General features: G+C 46.2%; 1 protein-coding gene across 16 annotated transcripts in view; it reads right to left on the bottom strand.

Annotated features, from left to right (window-relative positions):
- Window positions 1-25,534, bottom strand: part of HUWE1 (HECT, UBA and WWE domain containing E3 ubiquitin protein ligase 1) — a 93,794-nt gene extending 68,260 nt beyond the window's left edge. For 10 of the 16 annotated variants that reach the window (XM_076074203.1, XM_076074200.1, XM_032971366.2 and 7 more), the window contains exons 1-14: window positions 25,409-25,534; window positions 20,787-20,879; window positions 16,995-17,093; window positions 12,988-13,194; window positions 11,896-12,048; window positions 11,008-11,070; window positions 10,452-10,529; window positions 9,585-9,635; window positions 8,786-8,854; window positions 6,066-6,165; window positions 4,605-4,705; window positions 3,114-3,264; window positions 1,309-1,436; window positions 35-175 (exon numbers count right to left, since the gene is read on the bottom strand). In XM_076074203.1, coding sequence (XP_075930318.1) covers window positions 35-175; window positions 1,309-1,436; window positions 3,114-3,264; window positions 4,605-4,705; window positions 6,066-6,165; window positions 8,786-8,854; window positions 9,585-9,635; window positions 10,452-10,529; window positions 11,008-11,070; window positions 11,896-12,048; window positions 12,988-13,194; window positions 16,995-17,093; window positions 20,787-20,831 — 1,386 coding nt within the window. In that variant the 5' untranslated portion in view covers window positions 20,832-20,879; window positions 25,409-25,534. The other 6 variants (XM_076074209.1, XM_076074198.1, XM_076074208.1 and 3 more) reach the window with 4 other exon arrangements.
- Window positions 25,535-25,853: the final 319 nt, after the last annotated feature.

Here is a 25,853-nt window from a genome sequence, read left to right on the forward strand (position 1 = left end):
GGGGGCGGAGGTCCAGGGTTCAGGCTCTCGGCACCTCGAGGCGGTTGATGAAGGACGAGAGGCCGCCGTGTGACTGGAAGGCCGCCATGTCCAAGTTTGTAATAAGGTCCACGACTCTCACGGCCCGCGTCACGAACGTGATCTGGTCTTGCTCGTCGCCCAGGAACTTTATGACCTGAAAAGCGAACGACAGAAACGCATCAAGACGTGATGCACGGGAACCCCCAACCCAACCCCCTCCTCTTTTGTGTGTTTGTATGTATATCAGTCTTTTGATCTGGTCGAATCAAGACTTCTCCCTGCCTAAAGTTGCTTGGGAATTTCCTAATTTCTCTCCATCCAACTGGATTAGAATGGTGTGGGCGAGTGTAGCAAAGAAATTGGGATTTAAATATAACTCCTGGTGGTATGCAAATATGTACGTTGAACTTCTTGAGCACTGAACGTAGCCAACGGTGCTAATTGGAGTTTCGGGGGAAGGACAAACTAAACAAAAATACCACTTCTACAGAAATTCGTTCTCAGTCTTCATAGTTCCAGTAGATTCCAAATATTGGAAGGAAGAGCATTCCAGATGGCCGCAGAAGCACACTTGAAAGCACGCGATGCGGTGACAGTCTTTGTTCAAAGGCTACCCAAAAAAGTCGCTGCTGCAGGGATGACAGGAGTTTGCGTGATGGTTTATTGCTCCTTGTCAAGATCAGTAAAGTATTTTGGTTGATTTGTGGGAAGCACTTTGTGTAATGAGCGTGATCTCTTGCCGGCAGGGACAGTATATTCCCGTACGTCGCAGGAGAACTTTTCGTGAATCGTGGCCGAAGGGAGGGGGTAATCGTGAGGCATGAGGCGATGTATATTCACGAGGTATTATACAGTCGTACGCTCGCAATGCGAGGATATCTTGTGTGAGAATACATTACAATTCATGTCAATTATATTTACATATAGGCATAGTGTCTGCTGATACTAAAGGTGCTAGAATGCACCATAATGAATGTTATTACACCAAGTTGACTCTTGAAATCACGACTTCCACAACATCACAGTTCATCGAATCTCTGGAGGAGGCGAGGGGGGGAACATCTCTACAAGCCTATAGTCAAAGCCAATGTTGCTGATGACGCCTGCTGCCACACTGACATCGCTTCCTTCCTTCTGCCCATCTCACAGACATTGTGCATGCGACAGCCCAAGATTCACAAATCTTACACGAGACTCAAATTATACAAACATGCCCAACAACCAAACCAAACCCTGCCCGACCCACGTGACCATTCCACCGTTTTTCACAAGGCGGGGCGCGCTCACCTTGAGCAGGGCCTCCATCATGCCGCAGGAGACCAGCGCCTCTCCGCCGGCGTCGTAGCTTGCCAGGTGGTACAGGAAGGAGAAGAGCGCGGTGGCGAACTGGTGGGGATAAGGCTCCATGGTCGGGTCTGTAAAAAGACGACGGGAAGAAGCGGACAAATGTTAGGTGGTGCGACACATGACCCCGACAGAGGGACGAAGGCCACCGGCCCTGCAGCTAACCTGTAACAGCTGTTCATGTACAGTCCTTCACGTCACTCCACTGCTGGGTGCTGAGTGGAACGTTGGCTCAATTGTGTGCGGGTGGAAACCAGAGAACTTGGAAGGGGACTTTCCCTAAAAAGGCATTGACATTCAACTACCTACTTGCTGCACTTCTCTGATGGAACATGCCTTTAAACGTTCATATTTGCACATTTGTTTGTGCAGTCAAATTTTAAAATGCAATGGAGGCTCCTTAACCGGAGGAAGAAGCCCTTGGACCAAGAAGTTCCTGAAAAGATGCTTTTGTACTCTTTGGTTCTATTCGGTAAAGTCACGTAGGTAAAAAAATAAAACAAAAATCACGACGTTTCGGCCACAACACAAGCGGCCTTCATCAGGTGAAGGGACCAGACTGTCTCGAGGACAGCGCTGGAGTGAACACAGCTAAGCTCAGACCGCGACCTTTAAGCTGTGTGAGAGGAATCAAGGTGCCTTGACAAAGGAATTAGCATATAAATGAGCAATTATGCTAATTCCTTTGTCAAGGCACCTTGATTCCTCTCACACAGCTTAAAGGTCGCGGTCTAAGCTTAGCTGTGTTCACTCCAGCGCTGTCATCGAGACAGTCTGGTCCCTTCACCTGATGAAGGCCGCTTGTGTTGTGGCCGAAACGTCGTGATTTTTGTTGTTTTATTTTTTTTACCTACGTGACTTTACCGAATAGAACCAGCTTCAAATCTAGAAAAGATGCTTTTGCTTTGTACGTTATACAGGCTATTGCACGGGCTTATATAAACGCACGGAACATGAAGTAACAGAACGGGATCATTACGTGATCTTTTACGAGCGAATATACATCATGTCTGTAAAGGTCATTCAAGATATTCATCCAGCAGTGGATTGACAATGGGCTGTGAATAGTCACATCACTCCTGCAAAAAGGTCAACATGGGTTTTATGTTTGTGATTTCTTATTTTTGTCCCAATTATTATGTGGTTGTTTTCGGTCCAATTCTCATTTAGCTATTTTTACTCCATTTTACATTCCCTTCATTGTTGTACAAATGAAAGAGCTTGCATTTACATTGCGCTCCATATATTACGTAATGAAATCTCTCAAGAGCACAGGGCCCCCCTCTTGGGCAGCCGTCCCCGTGCGGCACAGGGTGACTCGGCACCTGTCTCGGCGATGTATGGGGGCAATGATTTACTATGCGAGTAAGCAGTGGTTAATTTTTGACGGACGTAAGTTTTTTGTTTGTTATGGAGGGAAACCAGGAGAACCCGGGAGGAAAACCATGCAGCAGAGGAGGAGAGATCTCACAAACTCCACAAAGGTTCCCGAATCTGGAGTTGAACCCAGGATGTTTTTTGCTGTGGCACAAAGGTCACTTCTGTGCCACCCAACCGCACCATACTTTACTTTAATACCGATGAAACCGGTCGTCTCTTGAGCTCTCACTTGGCGAAACAAAACAAGACTTTTCAGAATCAGAATATTCATTTATACTGGAGGTATACAAAGAGCTTTAAAGCTCCTTTTCACAGATGTCCAGTAGGGGCGGATAGGAAAAAACCACGATAGCGTTCAGGATGCTCACCGATCATGGCCTGGATGCAGTTGCGCACGAGCACAGGCAAGAAGCCGTGGTAGGAGGCGGCGCCCGTGCAGTCGATGATGCTGCTCAGCTTGGGTGTGCGCTCCAGGTGCACGATGGACGTGAGTGTGCGCAGCGACGCTGCCTTTATGTCCTGCGTGTGTGGGCGCAGCAAAACGCGGATTGAGCACCGCACAAATACGCACGCACACATGCACAAACATGCATATGCACATGCATGCACACCCAGATACATGCGCACACACAACAAGGCCACAAACCACCATTCACCAAGCGAAGGCGACATCACCATAGCGCTTGTGCCAGGCCAAGTGCACATTGAGACACACACACAAAGATGCATACAAATACGTGTGCAGATATACCGAGAGACAACCATACAACAACCTCCGTTCGTGACTAAGTGGTGGTGACAACAATCACACACACAGAGACAAACGTAGAAACAGATATTGAAGCAAAAACAAGAACAAAAAACCTAAGATAAAGATCCCCCATATAGCTATAAGAGACTGTTGGGCCAAGTGCAGTAAATGAGCACTCACAGAGACGCACATTGGCAGACACCCAGAGACAAGCACATGCGGCAGCCCCATCATATAGCATCAACATCACGGGAGAAGCGAGTAAAATGAGTGCGGCTTAAAAGAGACTGCACCCCTTTCTGCGACGTCAGAGGTTGGCATGCATTCCCTTCCTAAAAGAAAGCCTGTGGCCCTGCCATAGTAACGCCTAAATTGCACACATGTGGGTGCTACCAAGTCATGTGGTAGATTACCATTTCCTTACACCGCCTCTGACACACTGATAAACAAAAAGCACCAACATACGTTCGAAAGACCACGGAAACAAGTTGACAATTTTGTATTGTGATGGTATCCACAAACCTGGCCTGACAACATGAGCTTCGAGCCCAGAAAACACATCTGTTTTGTTCGCGGTAAAACGTAGTAGACAACCGTGCCACGGTAGCTCAGGCCTGTAGCAATGGCCATTCCCATCTGGCTTCCTCGCCCCGCGCAGATTAAAGAATCTCGCCCGCTTCGTGTTTTTTTGCACCAACAGATGCCACCCTTTCTCAGTCGCAGGAGCGCAGCGGGTGTTCGTGCACCGAACTCAGAACCCGGCAACCCGAGTTCGATTCCCGCTCACGAATAAAATAAGTGGCGAGTATCTGAACCTCTCCTGGGCCTCCCCTAGGTCGACTCGGCCGTAAATAGTACTTGGCCAAGCCTACAAAAAGACGACTGGAAAGTTTATTCTGGCCACACCGCCCCGTGTCGTGCCGGCCTAAATAGGTACTCGCTAACAGCACTCGCACCAACAGCCTGTGTGGGCTACACAGCACGGGGAAAGTTTCAATCGGAATAGTTTCCATTAAACGCTCGACTGTGGTAAGAGATAGGCTTCCAAGACATAACAGGGGAGGTTCCCCCCTCCCCCAAGGCTAACCGTGCGATGCCACATGCTCACCATGAGGTGCTTGTCCGGGATCTGCAGCAGGTCGACCAACTCTTCGATGAGTCCGTTGTACAGGATGCTGTTGGTTGACTCCTGCAGGGCGTTTGAGTAGACTGCACGAGAACCAGACACAGTGACGAGGTCTCCGCGATGAGGTCAAAGACATAACTCTCGGCCATTAGTCTTCCTTAATGTTACGCAAAAAAGTAAAGTAACTTAACGTTCTCCAAAAAAAGAATTTTCCCAACGACGTTGTTTGTTGTGATTTTTATGTCGTGTACATTTTTCTCCAAATCATACGTGTGATTTGGTGGAATCGTTCACGTGCGGTTTAATTGTGCTTAAAACTTATTTCGTAAATGTTTATCCTGTTCGTGGGCAGGATAAGAATGTTGGCAGGATATATTCGTAATATTTATCCACGATTGAATAAACAGCACTTATTTAAACAAAACTGTGAATGTATAAACTCATCGAACGGAATCGTTAACAAATATTTTTTCCCCAACTTAAATGGAGAAACAAAGCAACTTAAGTGCAGTCAAACTGAATGCACAGCCAATGTAAACAGACACTGCAGAAATGGCTCACGATGCATTGCGAATCTGCAGAAATTATGTTTCGTATTAAAGAGACATGTTGGGGTGGGGGAGCCGACATTTCAGGTCCTGTTGAATTGACAAAATTCATTGGCTGCAACAGATCGGTTACAGGTACAATTCAGCAGCAGATAACGTTTCACATTTTGTTTTGGCTTTGACATCAGTGGCACCGACTGGTTGCCAAGGGGTCTTTAAAGCGAAGTCTGCACGCTGGAAATGGCTTGCATCAACGCACATTTATTCTCGTTATCGTAACATTTGGCCACTATTCCGTCTCTCAGTGGTTACTAATCAATTAACCACCGCAGCAGGACTACCGTTGGATTACTGTATTCTCCTGAAAACAAGATTCTCCGGAAAGTAAGACGCACCTCTAACTTGTGCTCGGTGTCAATGAAGCTACACAAATCTGGTCTAACAGAAAGAAAAACCGGATTATTCGAAGCACAGACACCTGTTGCTTAACACAAAGGGGGGAAAACTGTGCACCTCACAAAACCAGAGAATACAGGCGACACCTTGACTGTCCTACGACCCCACAGATCCAACTTGAGCGAACCATAATTCACATTTGTAAGGCGCATTTCATCCGTAGATCCCAACGCGCCATGTACGGAAAGCAGTTGAACGGCAATTCCCGTGGGCTACAAGGTCCACGTGAGGACCACACCTGTTGCAGCGTTTCCCCGAGGGCATGCTTTTTGGCCACAGGGAGAGGTAATAACAGAATAGGTGATAAAAGGGTAAAAAGAGGGGCTTTGGCAGTCCGAGGTGTTAAGCCATTCCCCCTCCCCCCCCCCACTGCTGCGGTGTCTATCCATCACCGCTTCATTTGCAGCCGCTGGTTTGTGCCGTCGCGCGCGCTACGCACCCAGGATGGAGATGGCGTGCAGCCGCGCCTGCACAGCCTGCAGACGTTTTTTGTGGTTGGAGAAGCCGTGCGCGAGTCTCACGTGTGTGAAGAGCAGCATCTGGGGGACGGCGCGGACGCAGGGTATAAACACGCAAATGGCACCCCTCCATAATACCATAGCACCCCCCCCCACCCCCCCACCCCGTGTCCGCCCGCACCCAACACAACACGCGGGCGCTTACGATACAATTGTGGGTCGTTTGGAATAAGCGGTAGAACTCTTGCCTGGCCGCCCCGCCCTCAGAGCCGGTTTGTACCGTCACGAAAACATGCGGCCCTCTTGCTCGTCCATGCTGCGTTCACATTGCACTTAAAAGTTGCTGCAGGGCGCTTGGAATTGTTCAGTGCGGGGCGCGTTAGAAATATTAAGTGGTGATAATCGCCCCACCCCCGCCATCGGCTGTTCTGCCCCATTGTTGGTGATGGAGACATCACCAGGCTCTTGCAAAAGAAAAAGCTAAATCCACTAACAGACAAAAATAAGCATTCTTCTTGAAGTCAGTGTAAGTTACATCCTTCCCCTGCTCAAGATTGAGCCCAATGTCATCCCCTTCGCTATTGGTTATAACCGTGGATTTCTCTTTCACTCTCTGAATTGTCTTCATTTGCACTGCTACACAAATGTAATCTCAAAATGTCCTCTGGCCTGTCCATTCCTAAAACTTCCCTGAATATGTACAGCATCTTGACATTTAGTGACATTTATAGACATTGCCTTTATAAATTAAAAGTGCACTGTACTGTGTGAATTGGGCAGAGTCCATGAACCATCGAAAATATTGGTGCAAAGCTAATTTTTTGTAGCATGGGCATACTTATACAGATACACGTGATTTAAATGATGCCCAACCGAGTTCAAAAAGATTATCACACAGCTACTTCTATTGGGCAAATAACGAACTTACGAGAAAATTAACCACCTCAAGAGCTATCAACAAGTGATATGGCTGGTTTTACCTCATGGCAGTAAAGAAAGTTCCCGATGACACATCTGTCAGGTCATGCTGAGCATTATCCCCCTCCTGCACGTGCAGAGGTTTCTATGGGGACTGCGGTTTAACTTCCACGTGCAAAACACTGCTCGAAAGATATTGGCCAAAAAACCCCTCCTTAAAAATAAAAAAAGTCTGAAAACACTCAAAGTGATGTTTCTCTAGGGTAAGTGATGGCACCTGAAGGCTCCCAGCTGATGACCGCATTAACTCGGGGGGGGGGGGGGGGGGGTGGTGTATTTTACAACCCATTAACAACAATATCTGCGATTTTTTTTTACCGTGTGGAACCAGTCCAGTGGGCAAACGCCGGCTGGCGGTAGAAGCCAAATGAAAGAGAACTGCCAGTTTTCGTTTCCTTATAATAACTTGTGCAATGGATAACGCCCCCAAGCCCACCTGCCACCTACCCGATCCACCGTACTTTTGGAAGTAAAATTGCAATGTTGCATTTAGGCTATGTATGGGGTAAATCAAAACTGTACACAAAATATTAAAACTATTGAGATGATAAACACAATGTGATCTGGTGACAATTTATTCATTTTCTGGGAAGCTACTCATTGAAGCTCCAGCAGAAATTGCAATGGAATGCTTGACGGTTAACTCAGCCAATCATCCTCATGAGGACGATAAAATAAGTAATACTTGGTGGTAAGTCAAAACTGGTCATCCTATATCGTACGTGGCACTGTCATCACATCACAATTTGTAATCAAAAGGTTGACAGTACACTCAGCCCATCATCCCTGCTGGGTTGATAAAGTGAATACCACTTTGTGGGAAGTCAACAAGTGGTCATCCCTTCGAGCGCCGTCACCATGGCATGGATTGCCCGTACACTCGCTCGCATTTATGCAATGCAGCCAAATCGCCACGTTAGGACTTATGTTTGATCTATCCACCCTGAAGGCAAGCGGCCAAGGCTCGACTGTCTAAACAAGTTTGACCAGTTGTCGCCACGGAGATTATTAAAACGACACCACTAAAAGCACCGTACTTCATGCAATCATCCTCACCACGGTCCAAAAGCCGACAACTGTTTTGTCGACATGTACCCATGTTTCATTCCCGCATGCGCAATTACGTCATTGTTTGCTTATAAAAAAACCTTTACACGAGGCCAGCGTAGAAGAGTAGGCCAAATACCCTCAATAGGGGTTTCTAGACTTCTAATTCAGGCTCTGAACCATCTGAATGTGAAAGTGTAGCTTTTGCTCTGCATTGACATCAGCCATACAAAATAAGTGGTGGCTCTGAGCTAGCAATTGTAAGGGCTGCTGCACATTTAACTTTTACAAGGCACCAGAAGAATAAAACACAACAAGCAACATCATCACTCAGCTCAACACTGGCTCTAACAGGCGACAACAATGTTTGGTGAACCCTTAGAAAAAAATTACAATGGGCTGCTCCGTAGACAATGCCCACATCTGTGTGGTGGCCTTTATGAAGTGCACCTGCAGGCTGTAACTGTCCAGGGATATTCCATTCACCGCAGGGGGGGGGGGGGAGTGTTCAGTATAGTGCAGCTCTTTCAACAGCCACAGCTGATAACGTCCTTTGGTTAAACATTGATTGTAAATGTATCTCTTTACCCAGGAAAGACTTCCCGAGTCTGAAAAACACCAACAGATGTTATTTCACAGTCACTCAATACAAACGTTCACAGCTAAAATGTAATACCTGCTTGTCCTTTGGTATGCCATGCATCTTGGTCAAAGATTCCATGATTTCTGAAGGAATTTCTGAAATCTGTAAAAAAACAGACGGGGCAAAATGCTCAATAAATACAACTACAGAGAAAACCCGACCCAAAGCAAACAGCAGTAAACAGTGTCACATATTGCAGCATGAGGCCAGACCACAGTTCACAACAGCAGATTCCTTGAGCATAATATAGCTATCATTCTCTTTGTTTTTTTCGGTAAAGTCACGTAGGAAAAAAATAAAAGAAAACTAAATTGTACGAATCCTTGCAGTCACGAAAGCTTCAAATCTAGAATAGCAATCATTGTTGATATTTTAAACAAAACGACAGGTATCCTCTCCCCCCCCCCGCCACCAGCACTTGCTGACTGTTGGCGTGAACGATGTAAGCGAGCGCCTGTTGGATGATGTGTTGCAAGCGTCATTTGCTCGGTCGGGAATTTTTTTTGTTCCCCCCTTCGCGCCGACGTTGGCACGTTGCACGAAGCCGAATCTACCTCGGGGAGGGGCCCAGGAATACAGGGTATCGCTACCACTCGCCACCGACGTTATCCATAAGCGGAAATCTAACTCGGATTGCCGAATTCGTAGCATGGCGCGCGCTAACCACTATGCGCCACCGCACACAGGCAGGAGAGTTGTTAAGCTAACACAACCGCACAAACTGGTGGCCTGAAAAATTCTGGGCCACTAGAGATCAACACAAGTGACTGAACTTCTAGCCTGTTATCACAAACGAGATGAAAAAGACCAGCTGTGAAGAGCTCCCCATTACCTTGTCCAGCTGCTCGATGTGAATGTAGTGCAGAGTATTGTTTGGAGAACCCTAACAGAAAAAAATTAAAAATAAAATAAGTTAAATACACGTTAACTGTTTAGTAACCAACACCAAATGCATGCCCGTCACCTTCAAGTCAAGTTTACTATGCTAAAGCATGTGAGAGCTCAAGACACAAGGACGAGCCTTCTTTACAAGAGGCACTTGGGTCACCAAAATTACAAAGCAATACTATAAAAAACAAATAATTAAGCAAATATAAATCAGTTCAAAAACCACCGTTACAGAAAAAAACGAAAACTAGTGCACAAACAAAATACTGAATCAAATACATGACCAGGAACAAAAAGTTTCCTTGGACAAAATATATTTTAAAATAATTTGTATCAAAATGAAGTTACATTGCGAAATATGATTTAAACTTTAAACTGGTTTCATAGTCATCATCTTATTTATCTTTTAGCTGCCCGAGTGGCTTTGCAGTTAATAACTTTTGACTTGTAATCAGAAGCATACGGAGTTTAAATCCAGGTCAGGCGTTGACTTGGCACATCACTCCTACGGAGCAGTCAAAACGTGTCATCAACAGCGGCCGTTCTGTGAATGAACTCGGCCACATTACCACGTGGGTTTGCGTATGTACGTATGTTCAACTTATTTCGCACAGTACGTAGCCAACCGTGCAAATCGGCAGTGCAGGGGTAAGGACAAAAAAGCTGCTCTAGAGAAAAGAGTTTGTTCTATCAAGATCATTTAAAAGTGGCACAGCTCTAGGGGCACCGTTCAGTCTCCTTTTGAGCGATTAACCACCCTGATATTGTGTCGTCGATTATTTACCCCCACCCCCCCTGTTGTATTATTTACCTTCTTGTCAGTTTTTCCTTCGGGTCCCAGTTCGGTGTAGAACTCAAAATGCAGTGTAGTGGCACTGGGAGGGTATTTCTGAAAAGAGAAATAATCAGAATATGTATTCATCATAATCGAATGACCTAAGGGAAAGATTCTGTTTATACTTTAGGTTGATACCTCACATTAGAAGAATGCACATCCCCCCCCCTCCCCCGAACTTTAAAGCAAAAGTTGGGCGTGCGTCTTACTTATTTAGCTAAACGTCTCCCAATCCAGAGAATATGGTAACAGGTGTTAATGACTGACACGCAGTTTTTTTAATTGGCAGCGGTGCTTAGCTTGGCATATCACAATTCACCGAGGAGGCCCTCATCCAGCAGTGGACTGATAAAGGGCTGTGAATATAAATCGCATGTCAAGGGATCAACTGACCGCCTTAACCACAGGAGGCTGCGACTTTTACTTTATCAAATCGTGACCCCGAATAACTGAGGGTGTATCATCGAATTGACGGCGGGTGAATAGTCACATGACTGGCGGTTGGTGTTGGCCTTGCCGTGGCGAGACTTACAGACAGGGGCAGGTCCTGACAGCATTCCGCCAAGCCAAAGCCATTCTCCTTGCCGCCCCAGCTCTGTGAAGGCAACAAACGCAGCGGCAACGACGTCACAACCCGTTGAGCCGCGGGATTGTTTCATCGATGCAATACAAGACGATTCCGGTTCAAAAAGCATCTAAAGTGAAGCAAAGGAGACGATGGTATCGTAAAGTGTAAAAGGCACCGATGCCACTTTAGAGGAATAACAGACACAGGCAGTGCGCAGACGAAGGCGACTTGTGCCTGCCTGGTCTTTACATGACTGAATGGGTTGCCTCAACATATGTCGAAGAAAGCAAAAACATGAAGGGGGGGAGGGGGGGGTAAATGAGGTGGATATCAGAGTGCCCTGAGAAAAAGCCACACATACGAGGGGATAACATTCGTCCCATGTTCGCGTTAAAATATCAAGGGGCAAAAAAACAGGAAAAGGTACAGCCGAGCAATTACTTGCTCGCACCACTGTGGGCAGAAAGGCCTCCACGAGTTAACTACAAAATAAATGAATCTAACTGTTGTTGTGTGATCGTGACGGGGAGGGGGGAACGCAAGGCTGACCTCAATCCATTTAAATCTTTTAATCGAAACACTCGTAAAACATCTCTTAACTATCACAGCTCAAGTGCTTTCTACACGAACTGGCAGCGTGCCCTGCTCAATAATGTACGTCCCAATGTGACATGCATTACATGGATGCAAACTGTACAAGTTAAACATTCAAAACGTTCGTAACAGGCGTCATTACCGTGCTTGTTATGTACGAGACAGTTGACACACCCCCCCCCACCCCGAAAAATACAAGATGTTTCCATTTCAAGGGATATTCGCAGGTGAAATATATTTCGTAAATAATAATCAGACCTCGGCTAGGTGCTGCAGACGCGCCAGCAGTGGCGTGCGCTTGTCAGACCCGAGGCGGGTGATGTAGTTGGACCGCTTGCTGAACACGTACAGCAGGTTCAGCACCGCCAACACCACTTGCATATCCGATGAGGCCAGCAGCGTCGTCAGGTGCTGAGAAGAACATCGTCATCGTCGTCAACGCCGCCAAGTTCAAAAGGTGCCCGTCAACGTTACGGCGTCCCGGCCCTGACGGACGACGCATGCTCTCCCGGGCAGAGTTGTGGGTGTGTTCTAATCCGGGAGGTGTGCGCGCGAAAGACTACATTCGTGCAACCTTATCAGGACACAGTACACACATTTTAAGTGCATCTTACTTTGCGGAGTGTCTGATAACCTTAATAATATGTAAACACTTCCGAGGACATACGCATGTTCGAAAGCGTAACAACTCATGGATATGCATGATTTTTATCTCTTGTTATTGTTAGGTTGTTATTTGTATTTTGAAATTCTTTCGCACCACATAGCCAACCGTGCCAACACAGTTCCTTTTACTTATTATACAAACACCAGGATGGTTTCACTCGGGCTTCAATTCAAATCTCCCTCCAAACTTCCTCCTCTCACCCCCCACCTGAATATTTTCCACATCTTTAGACCCACTCACTTCAATTATATCCCACAAACAGCCCTTTCCCCTTTCGTCCCCATACCCCCACCTTCTCCATTATGTGGCCTCACTCCCTCTGATCAATCACCACACAGCTCCATCTCGTTATTTCTGCATTTTACCCCTCCCACTCTCACTCGATCTATCCTCCCCACAGCCCCTCCCCACTCCCCAAAGCCCCTGTCTTTTTAGAAATCATACGCATATTTCCCAATGAGTAAAGCCCATTTAAGCTCAGAAGCGCTTTATCAAGGGCTACTCGGCAGGCAGGATCAAAACACTCCACAATTATAGATTTAAAAAAATAACAACTTAATAAACGCAATTATGTTGTCAAATTACATTTGCACTTAAAACCTCAGCGGTTTAAACAAGAGAGTCAGAGAAGCCAAACATTTCAACCATTGCGTCCTTCGCGAATGGAATTTTGCAAAACTCACCTCGATGGAGCTGTAGAGGTGGCGCGAGAAGCTGTACTCAATGAGCAGCGCGGTGAAGTTCAGCGTGGACAGCAGCAGCGCCTTCAGCTGTTTGTTACCCGGCTGGTCGCACACCAGCAGCCACGACGTGGCCTCCACCGTGCCGCACGCCTCCGCAAGGATCCCGTCGAAGCGGTCCAGGAGGTCCACCCAGTGGTACAGCTCGCACTGCACAACGCCCGAGGGTTGCGATTACCACGGTTACAGCGTCGTCATGGCGACGCTCAAGCCCGTATTTTAGGAACGCAGCGACAATTCGCCCCCCCTCCCCCCCCCAAACCCATCGCGAATAGTCGATGGTCTTCCCCTTAGGGGCGGTGATTCAATTCGACCGTTTCATTTTCCCCTTAATCGGGGTGCGTGTTTTTTGTGAACGTCTCAACATTCGTATAATAACAATAATACTTTTTTAAAAGTGCAGTTTTTAGTATTAGTTGACCCCTAATGGCAGCTTTTCCCTAGACCTAATACTGTGAAAGCGACTGTGAAAGTGACGGCTGCAGTGTAGTGGGAGTTATTAAAAGACTGAACACGTGTATTCATGAGACTGGTGGCAAAAAATATGTAGAAGCTTTGAATTAAAATGCCATTTTTCTCCTCGTGATTCGACGCGTGTATAGCAAAAGTAGCAATCTATTTGAAATTAATTAATGTGTCCATCATATGACGATTCTCTTCAGTCCATGAATCACACAAAGAGCTTGTGCCACCTTTACTTGCCAAGGGTTTGACCGTTAGTAATTCAATTACGGGCATTAAAAGTTTATTAATATGTGATAACATTTTCAGTGGTTATCAAAGCCAACGATTATATGAATGTCATCATCAGTGATTGTCAATCCACTGTAGGTGGTACCATCAAGTTCGATATCTAGTTTGGCCCATTGACTGGGAAAAACTCTCGCTTAGCAAAGAGTTTTTCACGAAGACTTCCTTGAGTTATTTTGCATTTTCCTTGGTTAAAATTTTACTCAATGGCCAATCATCCAAAGCAGGACCCCCCCTCCTGAAAAACAGTCTTGAGACTCAGAGGATTTGACAAATGGCATGAATATTGTGAAATGGAGAAACTCACGAGCGCCTGGGGAAAACACTCATACATATGAGGGGGCAGCACTCGTCAGCAGTCTACTTCCTGTACTGCATACCCCCTTGCTCTCGAGGATGCATCTGAAAACACTCGACGGAATCATTTTCGATACTATTTTATCTCACAGTCTTTGGCCAAATCAGCATTATATATTAATTATTAATATGGAAGCAAGAAAAGCAGAGTGCAGGGAAAAACCCCATGTGCATACGACGCCCACGGATGCGCGTCGCAATCACATGCCACGATCATCCCTAACTTAATAATAAATCTCGCCCAGCGTTGCTGTTCTGCTTTTTGGTACCATTCATTTTTAATGCACGGTATCTTGTCCTGCGAGCGATCGATAACACAGGGAGAGGGGTTGTAGTGGGGGGGGGGGGGGCAGGCAGGGGGGGGGGACCTGCACCAGGTATCACTTTCAAAATACACTGCAATGTCTCGAGTTACATCCCGATTGCACGGGTAAACAGTGCTGAAAGGACATTATGACCGCACTAAATAAAATATTCATCTTACAGTTAATGATTAAATAAGAAAAGAGCTACTAGCAATGACGAAATGTGAAATTAGTTTTACAATGCGACCATCAGTTGCTGTGGATCACAACAATGGTAATTATCAACGAGTGTTTTATTGGGTTGTGAAGTGGTGGGGGTTTTTTTTCGATTCGGCAGAAATGGCCAAGATTCTGAAGCACGCTCGTGTATCACAAAGGGATGAGGATTCTGTATCGACGGGGGGCTGGTGGGTTTCAGACGCCGCTGAACAAAATCTACAAACTGCTGTGATGGAAGCGTGCACTGTGCAGCAATTCAAATACGTCCAAGTGGTACACGCCTGGTAACCCTGCACTCTGGGAGGCGGATTACCGAGAGATTTGTGAAACTCCCAAACTTGCCAGGCTGTGAAGTGCCCAATATATTGCGGTTACAGCTATTGGGGTTTGTAAAGCAATCTGTGATGAAGAGTTTTGAGTGTTATCACCCCTCTAAGAGTGGAGGGTTTCTCTGGGTACACCAGATTCCTCTCACGTGTGAAAAACACTTCTTAGAAAAGGGGATTCAGAATCTTTATTTATACTACAGGAATCCGATGAGCTATACAGAAGAGGCGGATTAGAAAGTTACCACAACAAACAATACGAAAACATGATAGGAGTACAAAGTATAGGAGGAAATGTAAGCACATCACTAACAAAAACATATCTATGTTAACTTTACCAGGTAAAGCCCAATGAGTTATTAGCTTCTTTTTTAGAAGCGACCTGGCCACAAATGGTCAGACATCCCGATGCAACATGCAACAGAAATTCTTGGGAGACCTCGAGAGGCCTTAAAGAGGCAGCTGAATTACATGACATCTTACTGAGCATATATCATCCGACTACGGTGCCCTCACGTCCATCAGCCAGCAGTCAAAACAATGCAGCCACTGTTTTCGGTAACGCAAAAATATTTCTTACAACCGTGGATTTCTTAGGGAAGACCCGGGGGGGGAGGGATATAGTTAAATTTAATATCTGGCTCCAACAAAAGACCTTTCTGTGGTGAGGTTAGAAGGAGGGCAGGCACCAAATCGAGTCTGTCACACAAGATCTCATCTCACCAATCCTCAAATCCCTCCCGCTGCCTCTCAACTCAATACAGAATCAATTATTGGATATGCCTCCGTGTTTACTTTCCAATACCTCACGGAAACACCCAGTTAACCTCTTCCAAGCCGACGGAGAACGCTTCTTTCTCCAATGCTGCCACGACCGTGTCTTGGAAGAAGAACAAGAATAATAATAGTACTACCCTATAATTTCACAGACAAGCCTCAGTCTCGAGACTTTATCAGAAGGATCCTTCGATAAAAATGTGGACAAATACATTTAGTGTGGGAGGTAACCATTGTAACCCCCCAACAAAACACCGACATTCATTGCTGTCCTGCAATCTTCCAACCAGTTCTATTTCCCACCCTGCAGTGGTCATCCACGCAGCGTCTTTTGGCTAACCATCGAACAAAGACGGTCACTCCATCGCGCGCTTTCAGATGAGCTTCTGTAGCAGAGCCCCAGGAAGGCACAGGAGATATGCATATCTCGAGAAATACTTTTTGCGTTTAGTTTGTTGTACTTTCCACTGCACCTCCGATTCACAAGGTTGGCTACGTACGGTGCGAAAGAATTTCAACATACATTACTAGCGACTTCCAGGCTCAAGACTTTAAACGTTTCTCCTTTGCCCTTGACCAATGATTTTCACCCTCTCACCAGCTCCCTGCCATACGACCTCCATCCCAATCACCAGTCACCTCCTTCCTCCAATTGTCTCAACTACTCCACGCACGACATTTAGAGGATAACAAGCCCATGGTGCGGCGTGCACGGAAGAAGTGAATCCTGGGCAAAGATGAGTGGCAAGTAGCAGGCACACAGTGCCCATCCCAAAGCCGTCTCAGCACAACGGTTCCCACGGCCGTAAGGAATTGCAAATGTAATTACTACGATTTGTGCAATATAACCGAATTCTACTTGTAAATGTTGTGGGTTTATTCTCCAACACATGAGTGTGCTGAAGTAGTAACTACTTGGCACGTTTTGATTACAAGACAAACCTTACTAATTGGCTGTCTTGGGTGGTGGTGGGTTAACGGAAAAGTTATATTTATGCGATCTAGCCCAAAAATAAACCCCTTTATTATGAATACTGGTTGCAAAAGCCTACGTGTTAAACAATATTAGACAATTTAAAATGTCACAATGACAATTAATGTGGATCTTATAGCGCAAGATATGTAGCAGTATAGCCATATCACAGCAACCCTAGTAATGCGTATGAATATTCTTGGTGGTGCATAGAAAAAAACAAATACAGTAATGTGTCTGTACCTTTCCGAAGTTCCATGTCTTGATTTTCTGCAGCTCCTGCAGCAGCTGCTTGTCTCCACATGCCTTCAGCTTCTCAATGAGGGCCCGGCAGTCTGTCGGCTGTGGGGGGGAGGGGGGGCACATGGCACCGTCGTTAGGCAAGATTCATCATCAGCTGGTCCCGTGGCAGTGGCGTGGCATTGCCATCGAGACATCCGCCACTTAAGAAATCGCTCCCCGTTACGACGGCAGAACGGATTTCTCGCATGTCGAGAGATATCCTTTCAGCATTGGTTTTTGCTTCGGGCGAACCTATGGTGTTTTGGGCAAGCGTGTGATCAATTTGGCCATATTTCTATTGGATGGCAACACAACTTACCTTCGACTCAAGTGTCCTTCAAAATTGGATATTTACATTTTTGCGAGTGATGTGACTTGGAAGGAAAGGTAACCTCACTGTAAACTTGATGGCTACAGTTCCTTCAAATAATGTTGATATCTCTCATACTCTTGCCGATAAACAACTCCTTTCAGCTCACTTTAACCAGTCGAGATGCTAGCGACACCGAAGGTCTCTTTTGCAATGTTGGCCTGAGAAAACAAAGTGACGAGAACCAAAATTGCAAAAGTGCCTCTGCATTGGCTACGAAACGAGCCAGACGCAAGCAAATCCAACGTTTCCATCGATTAGCACCGTCATCAGCACCTCTGGCGAACGTTTCAAACGGGCTTCGATCGATCAAACTCCTGCGGGTCAGTCCCGCGAGGAAGGATGGTACCCACTCCGACACGTGGCCGATAGCAGGTGCGAGCGTACAAGCGGCAACATTGCTCGGAACCCACTTAGTACTTTTGCTGTTTTGTGACAGGAGCACGCTGGCTGACAGAGAGTTGTGTTTATGGTAAATGACACGCTCTCTGCGAGGGGGGGGGGGAACCCGAGTGGTCGCCTCGCTGTTATGACGCAGTAGCAAGAAATGTCAGATTTTATTGCCTTGGACAATCTCTCCCCCCTTGGCCTACAAATTGCCATTTAAATTTTACACATCGGAATAAATAACGCGGCCGCCAACGGCAAGTTCAACCGTTACGGGGATTCAAATGTATTTAATGTGATCGAGACAAGGTAATTCCTTCCCAGGTCACGTTAAAAGGCAAATACAAAAGCCGTGCTGCAAACGATGGAAACCATTCAGAAATAAAACCTTGAGCACGAGTTACTGGTATTTGTCTACCTCTCAAAACACCATGTCGCGCGCACACTTTGGTTTATTCGTTCCTGCGATCCGACAGAGCATGTGGCCCATTGCGTTTTTAAAACTGCTCGTGCGAAGGTTAGTAATAAACAGTTTCTCATAGTGGTGTACAATATCTATCAGACGCCATTCGCCGAACTGTAGGTAAAAAACACAAGACAGCGGGACGTTTATGTAGCATATCCCCAAAGGTTCCGGCAATGCAGCGCGGGCGCAACACGCCATGCAGCGTGGCGCTCTCACCGATAGTTTACCATGTAAATGGGCCCTTAAACGGCCACGGCGATCCGTCGCGAGAAAACAGAGAGAGCTAGGAATCGCCGGCATGGCGGATTTATCGTACCGTGCCGGCACCGCCATATTAACAGCCGGTGCGCCAAGCACAAGTATGCCACACCAGCCCGCACGTGGCGAGCACAGGCCGAATGAAATAACCTCATCAATAACCTCACCACATTCATCACCATCGCTGCCTGACACCGAAAAAAATAGATACGCAATAGGCTATATAGAAAGAGGTAATTTGATGGAAGTGGGATTGCACTCCACAATGTGGGGCCCTGAGAAAACTGGGAGGTTTTAATAAAGTTAATCAATTCAGCAGTTTTTGAATCGATGCAAGAGCAGAGTGTCAACCAAATGCTTGTAAAGTAACAAAAAATATATAAGGGTTTGGGGCAGCACAGACCACTTATGGCTTCAGAGTGGTGGTGCAGCAAAAGAACTAAAACGGACTGAGAGGACGACCACGTGAGATGGAGCTGTTGAATCGGCTCGCTGTGCTAGGTGCTAAATGGATTGTTGCATCGCGGGTCTGCGAGAGATGGCGATGCACAGCAGTGGACCGATCATGGCGCGCGATAATAACAATCTTTATTAACAGGGCGCCGCCTTTCATACCACAAAATTCAAGGCCACTTTACACACGTTAAAACAAACATTTCCGAAGAAGACTGCTGTAAAAACTCTCAAAAATAATAATACGCAAGGAAAACTTAACACGGTAAAATAATCATGAGATGCCAGAATACAATCAGAAGGCTCAATTATATAATTAGATTTTCCGACTCATTTACCACAAAATGTAAACTTATAAAACGCTACTGCAAAACTGTATCAAAGGAAGAGGCGCACTTATGCAAGGACCTTCATTACGCTATACACATTACTATGTTACTGGACGTCCGGACCGTGGGTCCACACACGCCACTCTCGCCGCACGAACAATACATTAAACACAAGCAGCAGGAGTTGAGAAGGCATGCCGCAAATAATTTAATCTGAATTATTTTTTACGGTCGTGGCACAACAACACAAGTGCATGTATTTCTCAGGTTTGCTTTACTGCTGATGTGTCTATGCATGACATAGCCCTATTAACGCAACAGCTGTTTAAGGTAAATATATGTTACACACCGACCCAGGTACGATTGAGAAAACGAGCACCTTGTTCTGTTTACAATCTTTTACAGAGCAAAAAAAAATCTGCCACACTACATTGGCAGTGGGTGCACAAGCAGAAAAATAACGCAAACTCACATTCGTCAACAATGCTGCCCCAATAGGAATAAATTATATAACAGGAAAAATGTCAGGAAATGGTCCTTCTCTGCTGTATAAAAGATTAACGCCGCTATTACACAATCTGACCACTTGCTTCATCTGGGTGTTATGTTATTGTGAGAGAGCACAGCAGAATGCGTGGGGTCGACATTCCCACATGCCACGAGTAGCCCATAGGAAAAACATTCACCGTGGAAGCGTAAAGAAGGCTGAGATTGCTTTCCCTTTTAGTTACAAACATATCATTAACTACGCAACAATTAACCACCCGCTCCATCACGGTTCAACAAACTCTACCAAAAGTCAGCGCCAGCATTGTCGTTTCTGTCATTCGATTAGCCTAGGTGTAAGGTTTGCATATAATCTGCATAAATTGTAGTCGACTCTAAAGCAAACATTTCAATGCAACGATTTGAATCGATGGACAGTCACGTGTCCACTTCAACACGAAACCCCTTGGTAAATAATTTCTCTCAATCGCCAACTTCATTCCCATCTCTGCTTCATTCATTATTTTTTCCTGCTGCCCGTTTGTCGATTATGTTATCTACAGACTGCCGCAGTGACCCGACAACTCCGTAGCTAAGCGCTTCATTTATCCGCACTGCGATCTAACTAGGGTTGTTAATTGCTGTTTTTTTGCGTTATTGATAATCGCACCAGAAAAATCAATCATAAACGTGGTGCCTGGCGAGCACCCTGGCTGCTGATGCCTTAGGATGGCTGCCGTGGATCAATCGCAAATGCAGTGTGTGATTTGAACGTTCACGCGCGGTGCCAATCACTTTCATCATTCCTAAGATGGATTCCGATACTTTTTCAATTGACAATAGATTCCCAAAGCCATAATCAAAGGATCAATTAATATACTTATCTGGTTGTCACACACCTCACCCACTCTCTCCCTGTATCCGGTAACGCAAACACATCACCCAGGTGTCACCAAGTGTCGCACCACACGGGTGCCCACAAGCCGGCGTAGGGCCAGACTCACCGCTTCTGTGGGCGTCTTCTTCAGCTTGGTCCGATCCACCTTCATTTTTCCTTCCTCTTTTCTCTCGTTAGTTTGGACGATTTTTTAACAATTCTGCAAAGCAAACAGAGAAAAACAGCAGAGTTTAAGATAATGGGATTTTAAATTACCCACGACTCTCCAGTGGGCTGAGCTCAATCAGCACAGGTAAATGTACCATTTAAACGCTGTTAACTCTCGCGAACCCGACACGGTCTTGTGCACAGGCATTCATGGCAGTGCTCGATTCAACAAATACTTTACATTTAATGCAAATGTGCAGTTGTTAATATCTTAGTTAAACATGGGTGCGTAAGTTTAGAGTTTGTGTTAAAAATATGCGGACAGTTCATGTACAGTCCTTCCCCTTTCAATCTACTGTTGGATGAGGTCCAACCCAAGAGGGTCACAGAGGTTATTGGACCTTACTTTAGCATTTTCCATGAAGTGATTTCATTTCACACGATACAAGCCAACGCACTGAGTGGTACTTTGTGACATATATTGACGTAAGGTGCTGCCTTGGAAGTGGTACACAAGCACCAATAAGAACTCAACATTTTTCGTGAACAAAACTGCCTAACAACAAAAGAAAATAAATAAGCCAACTCTACGGCAGTGGCCCTTCTTCAGTGCATTCACCGGGTCATTTAGTTGAAACATTAGCCTATGAATGTTTCTATTGTTAGGCGATGTTAATGACGAATGTGGGGGGTATTCTCAATTAAAATGTCATATCACTCGGGCCACGACGCAAAACAGGAGCCGACTCACTTTGCTCAGCATGCACAATTAAACATCGTCACGTGGACTATAAATTATGTAAAAACAGACAATACTTCATCAGCACGGCGACAAACCCATTGATAAAATATCAACACGTCGTACCGTGACACAAACGCTTTCATTTACACATTTTTTTTACACTTTAACGAGGGCGGGAGTGACTACTGTCAACAGTGGCTGGCTTCAGGCCCAATCAAACCAAGGGCACACACAGTCAAGAATGTTGATGCCATTTTGAAAACATCTCATCCAGCAGTGCTGGTGTCAATAATTAGACTGAGCCAATGATCCACCATGGACGACGCCAGGTGAGGATAACGAACAAGCAACGCTCTCGCCGTTAAAAATAGCACAAGGTAGGGCAACATCCAGAAGCAAATGTAAAGTGTATGTGTGGTGTACACGTGGCTTCAATCAGCTGCACAAGCAGATATACATGTTTACAAATACACGCATTTAGCAAAGGCAGTCTCGATGTGTACTTCTAATCCTGCCAAGCTTTTAACTTTTGGTTAACAGGCCAAATTTGCTTATTTCATCAAAATACAAGGCTAAAGAAGGTTACGTTTACAGCAGAGAGATAACCCTGGCCATACAAAGACCGTTAAACAATAAAATGGGTTATGGCTATTTCTATACAATTGTGGTTATTGCATAAAACACCTTACTTTGTTTCCTCCTGAACGAAACATAACGTGTTTCTCATACAACTAGCTACCAATGTTAATTCTGACAAGCACGTGGTTAAACCAAGACAGATTCATGGCTGTAACCCAAGTCCAGACCATGACATCGGCCAAAACATGAGGCTCAACTGTAATATGGCTTTAGGTGGGCCTATGCCTCTTCCTAACCCAAACACCAGCAGAACACAAACCTAAAACAACATAACATTCATAAATGTAGCCCTAGCTTGTAAGAATATTTACAAAGTAAGGCTCAACAGTCATGTTATGTCTGGAATTGCCACTAAATTGTATTAGCAAAACACAAGGCCAAACTGCATAAGGACTATAGCTAGGTCTTACCCTAACAGCACAACACAAGCCTAAACCAACGTAAGACAAATGTAGTCCGAGACCATGACAGCACATTAGGCCAAATTTGGTTTAGCCTAATCATGCCTTGGTCTGACATTGGCGATGTTTATCAGCTCAACACAAGGCGAAACTGGGTCAAGGCCACGAATGGGCCTAACACCATCACCAGCAATACACGTGCCTAAACCAAAATGTGAGTCACAGATGTATCCAGAAACTATTAAAACAGCACAAATCTCGGCTAAACAGAGCTTGCGTTATGCCTGACCCTGCCACTGATAGTGACATCAAAAGCGAGGCTAAGACTGGGAAAAACCCATACATCAGCACAACACAAGGGTATACCAATGTAATGTTTTTTTTGCATGACGATGAAAGAAAACAAATAAAACAGCTACGGTTATGCCTGGATCTGCCACTTACATCAGCCCAAATCGAGGCTCAAATTGGTTTCATAGTTTATGATCATGGCTGGGCCTCATCAAACCCCACCCTCAAGAGTACAGCAAAACAGCTAACCAATGTACAGTATTGGTATGACTACGTATAGGCTTAGCCAAGACCATATCAACCATCTGACACTAGGCTAAACTTAACAATGTTTTTACCCGCGTCTGTGTTTGGAGTTTGGGCTATGGCTGGGCATGACCATCACTATAACACGAGCACAACACAAATATGAAACCAATGTAGTGTCACGGATTGAAGCTTAAACAAGCCCAAGACGAAACTAACTGAATGTGTTTACCTGGGTCTAACCATATCAGCCAAACACGAGGTTGTTAATGGTTTATGGTATGGGGCTTTGGTTGGGGCCTGGTCCTGACACCATAACACAAGCCCAGTAAAAACACGAAACCAAATGATGAATCGTGGCCTAAACACATGCTACGAAGATGATGAAAATAGTCCAATATAGACGTACCTGATCGATTACATCACCGCAGCACGAAGCTCAATTTGACTCGGGCTATGGCGAGGCCTTAGTCCTAAACCCTAGCACAATAGGCTTCCCACGTACGTCAGACCAATTCCGCAACTTTCGCCTCAAATGTGGAAATTAGCACAACAATGAGCGCGTGCTGTGGGGCTATTATATACCTGGGTCCGGCTGACACTAACATCGACTTAACACGAGGCTCATAGATCTGGTTTATGGCACGTAGGGGTGACGGCTGGGCCTAGTGCTATCACCGTAACACAATCTCAACAAAGGGCTAACCGAATGGCGAATAAGAATAGCCGTACAATAAAAAAAAAACCCCACACATCTCCGATGGCAAATATAGCGCGAGACTAACCAGTACTAACTACGGTTAATAACCGTGTCGGACTAACCGATGATGACATTAGCTCAACACGAAGCTAAACTCGATTAGAGGGTAAGGCCGGCGGCGGGCCTGGGGTCCGTAACGAACTTCGTCACCGGCTCGAAGCGGAGTAAAAACGCGCCGAAACACCTCCGGTGGCAGGAAGGGCAGCGAGGCTAATTAACTCGTTAATTAAACCAAGCAGCTCCTGGGCATCGTATTAAATGGGAGACGCGGGAAGCGAAGCTGCTGCCGCCACCACCACCACTACCACCACCACTGAGAGGTCGGCAACGACGCGAATCCGGGTGGTGGTGTTGTTATACGAGTAGGCCCCGTCATCTTCGACAGCGCTTAAACCATCACAAGCGAAACAAACAAAAAGTTTTAACACCAACAAAAAAACGTGACCGCTTAAGCGCGCGTAATTGTATTATAAAACGAGCAACAAACCCCCGCACCACCACCACCACCGCCGCCGGCGCCGCCGCTCAAGTATAAACGTTAAACTACTACTTGTGATAAATCTCCGAAAAGAAATGAAACGCCGCTCGGCGTCTCTTCTTGTCGCGTCACTCCCGAGGTCACCACCACCACTACTACCATCACTACCACCACTACTACCACCACTACCACCAGCAGCAGTGGCGGCAAAAAAGCGAACCGCGCGATTCGCTTAGCGAGCAGCCAAGCGGGCAAAAGACGCCGGCGGCAGTAACGCCGCGAGGGTTGCTAGACATCAACCTTAAAACATCAACACCACCGAGGAGGACCATGCCGTGCACTTTTTTTTAAAAAAAAATATATATTTGTAAAAAAAGGGAACGTAGAAGAACGAGAATGCTAACCGGGTTGATTTACGAAGCGGGCGTGTGGGAGGGGGGAGGAGGAGGACGTGCGGAAAGCCTCGGCCTAGCCTAGCTGTCTCTACCGCCTCCCCACGCCCGCCAGGCCGCCTCAAGATCCCCGCCTCAACCCCCACGGCCGTCTCAAACATCGCCAACTGCGCCGCCTGCCGCCACCACCACCACCCCCTCCCTCCACTACCTCGCACCTTAACGCCGCTTCCAGTTCCACACAAACCATTCAATCAAACAACAAGAAACCAACCGCGGCGGCAAAAGCACCCTCCCCACACACACACACAAACGAAAGGAGACGTGAAATAAACACCCTGGGAAGCAACCAACGTCGGCGCAGCGGAGCGAGGGCCGCGCGCGAAAAATGGCGTCGGCCGTGGGGGGGGGAGGAGGAGGAGGGAGACCCCGACCCGGAGAGACAAAACGAGTCCCCCCCACCCCTCAGCGAGAGAGAGACAGAGACACCCCCCCTCCTCCTCGACTATCCAGTGGGGGGCCTGACTCTCTCTCTCGAGGGGGGTTCCTATAAAAGCAATGTGTAAGTCGCCCGAGCATGGGGGAAGGGGGGGTGGTTGGTGGTGGTTGGTGGTGGAGGAGCCGCAACTCGCCTGGACGCGCGCGGTCGCCATGTTTCCCCGCGTTAACACGCGCGGGGTACCCGGATCGGAGGCGGTGATGCCAGGGCAGAGGTAAAAAAAAACCTCCGGGTGGTGGGTGGGTGGCTGGGTGGGGCCACCCCTTGTCAATGCTTCAGCATCCAATAGGGTTTGAGATTGTGTGGGGGGGAGGGTGGTAAGGGGGAGGGGCGAGTTCGCTGTGAACGGCGACGTAATGAATCCGCGACAGAACGAAGAATATATTATGCTAATGTGATATATTATGATAATGTTTTATATTATGTTAATGTGGTATATTATAATAATTGTTTTATGACGTTGATGGTTAATAATATGTTGTTTTATTAATATTATGTGAATGGTTTATATTATTTTTTTATTTAAAGTTTTCGTGACTGCAGGGATTCATATACTTGGTTCTTTCGGTAAAGTCACA

Source organism: Petromyzon marinus, chromosome 46 (genome assembly GCF_048934315.1).
Source record: "Petromyzon marinus isolate PM22_M1 ecotype Great Lakes invasive population chromosome 46, UKy_Petmar_22M1.pri1.0, whole genome shotgun sequence".
In the NCBI taxonomy this organism is placed as follows: Eukaryota; Metazoa; Chordata; class Hyperoartia; order Petromyzontiformes; family Petromyzontidae; genus Petromyzon; species Petromyzon marinus.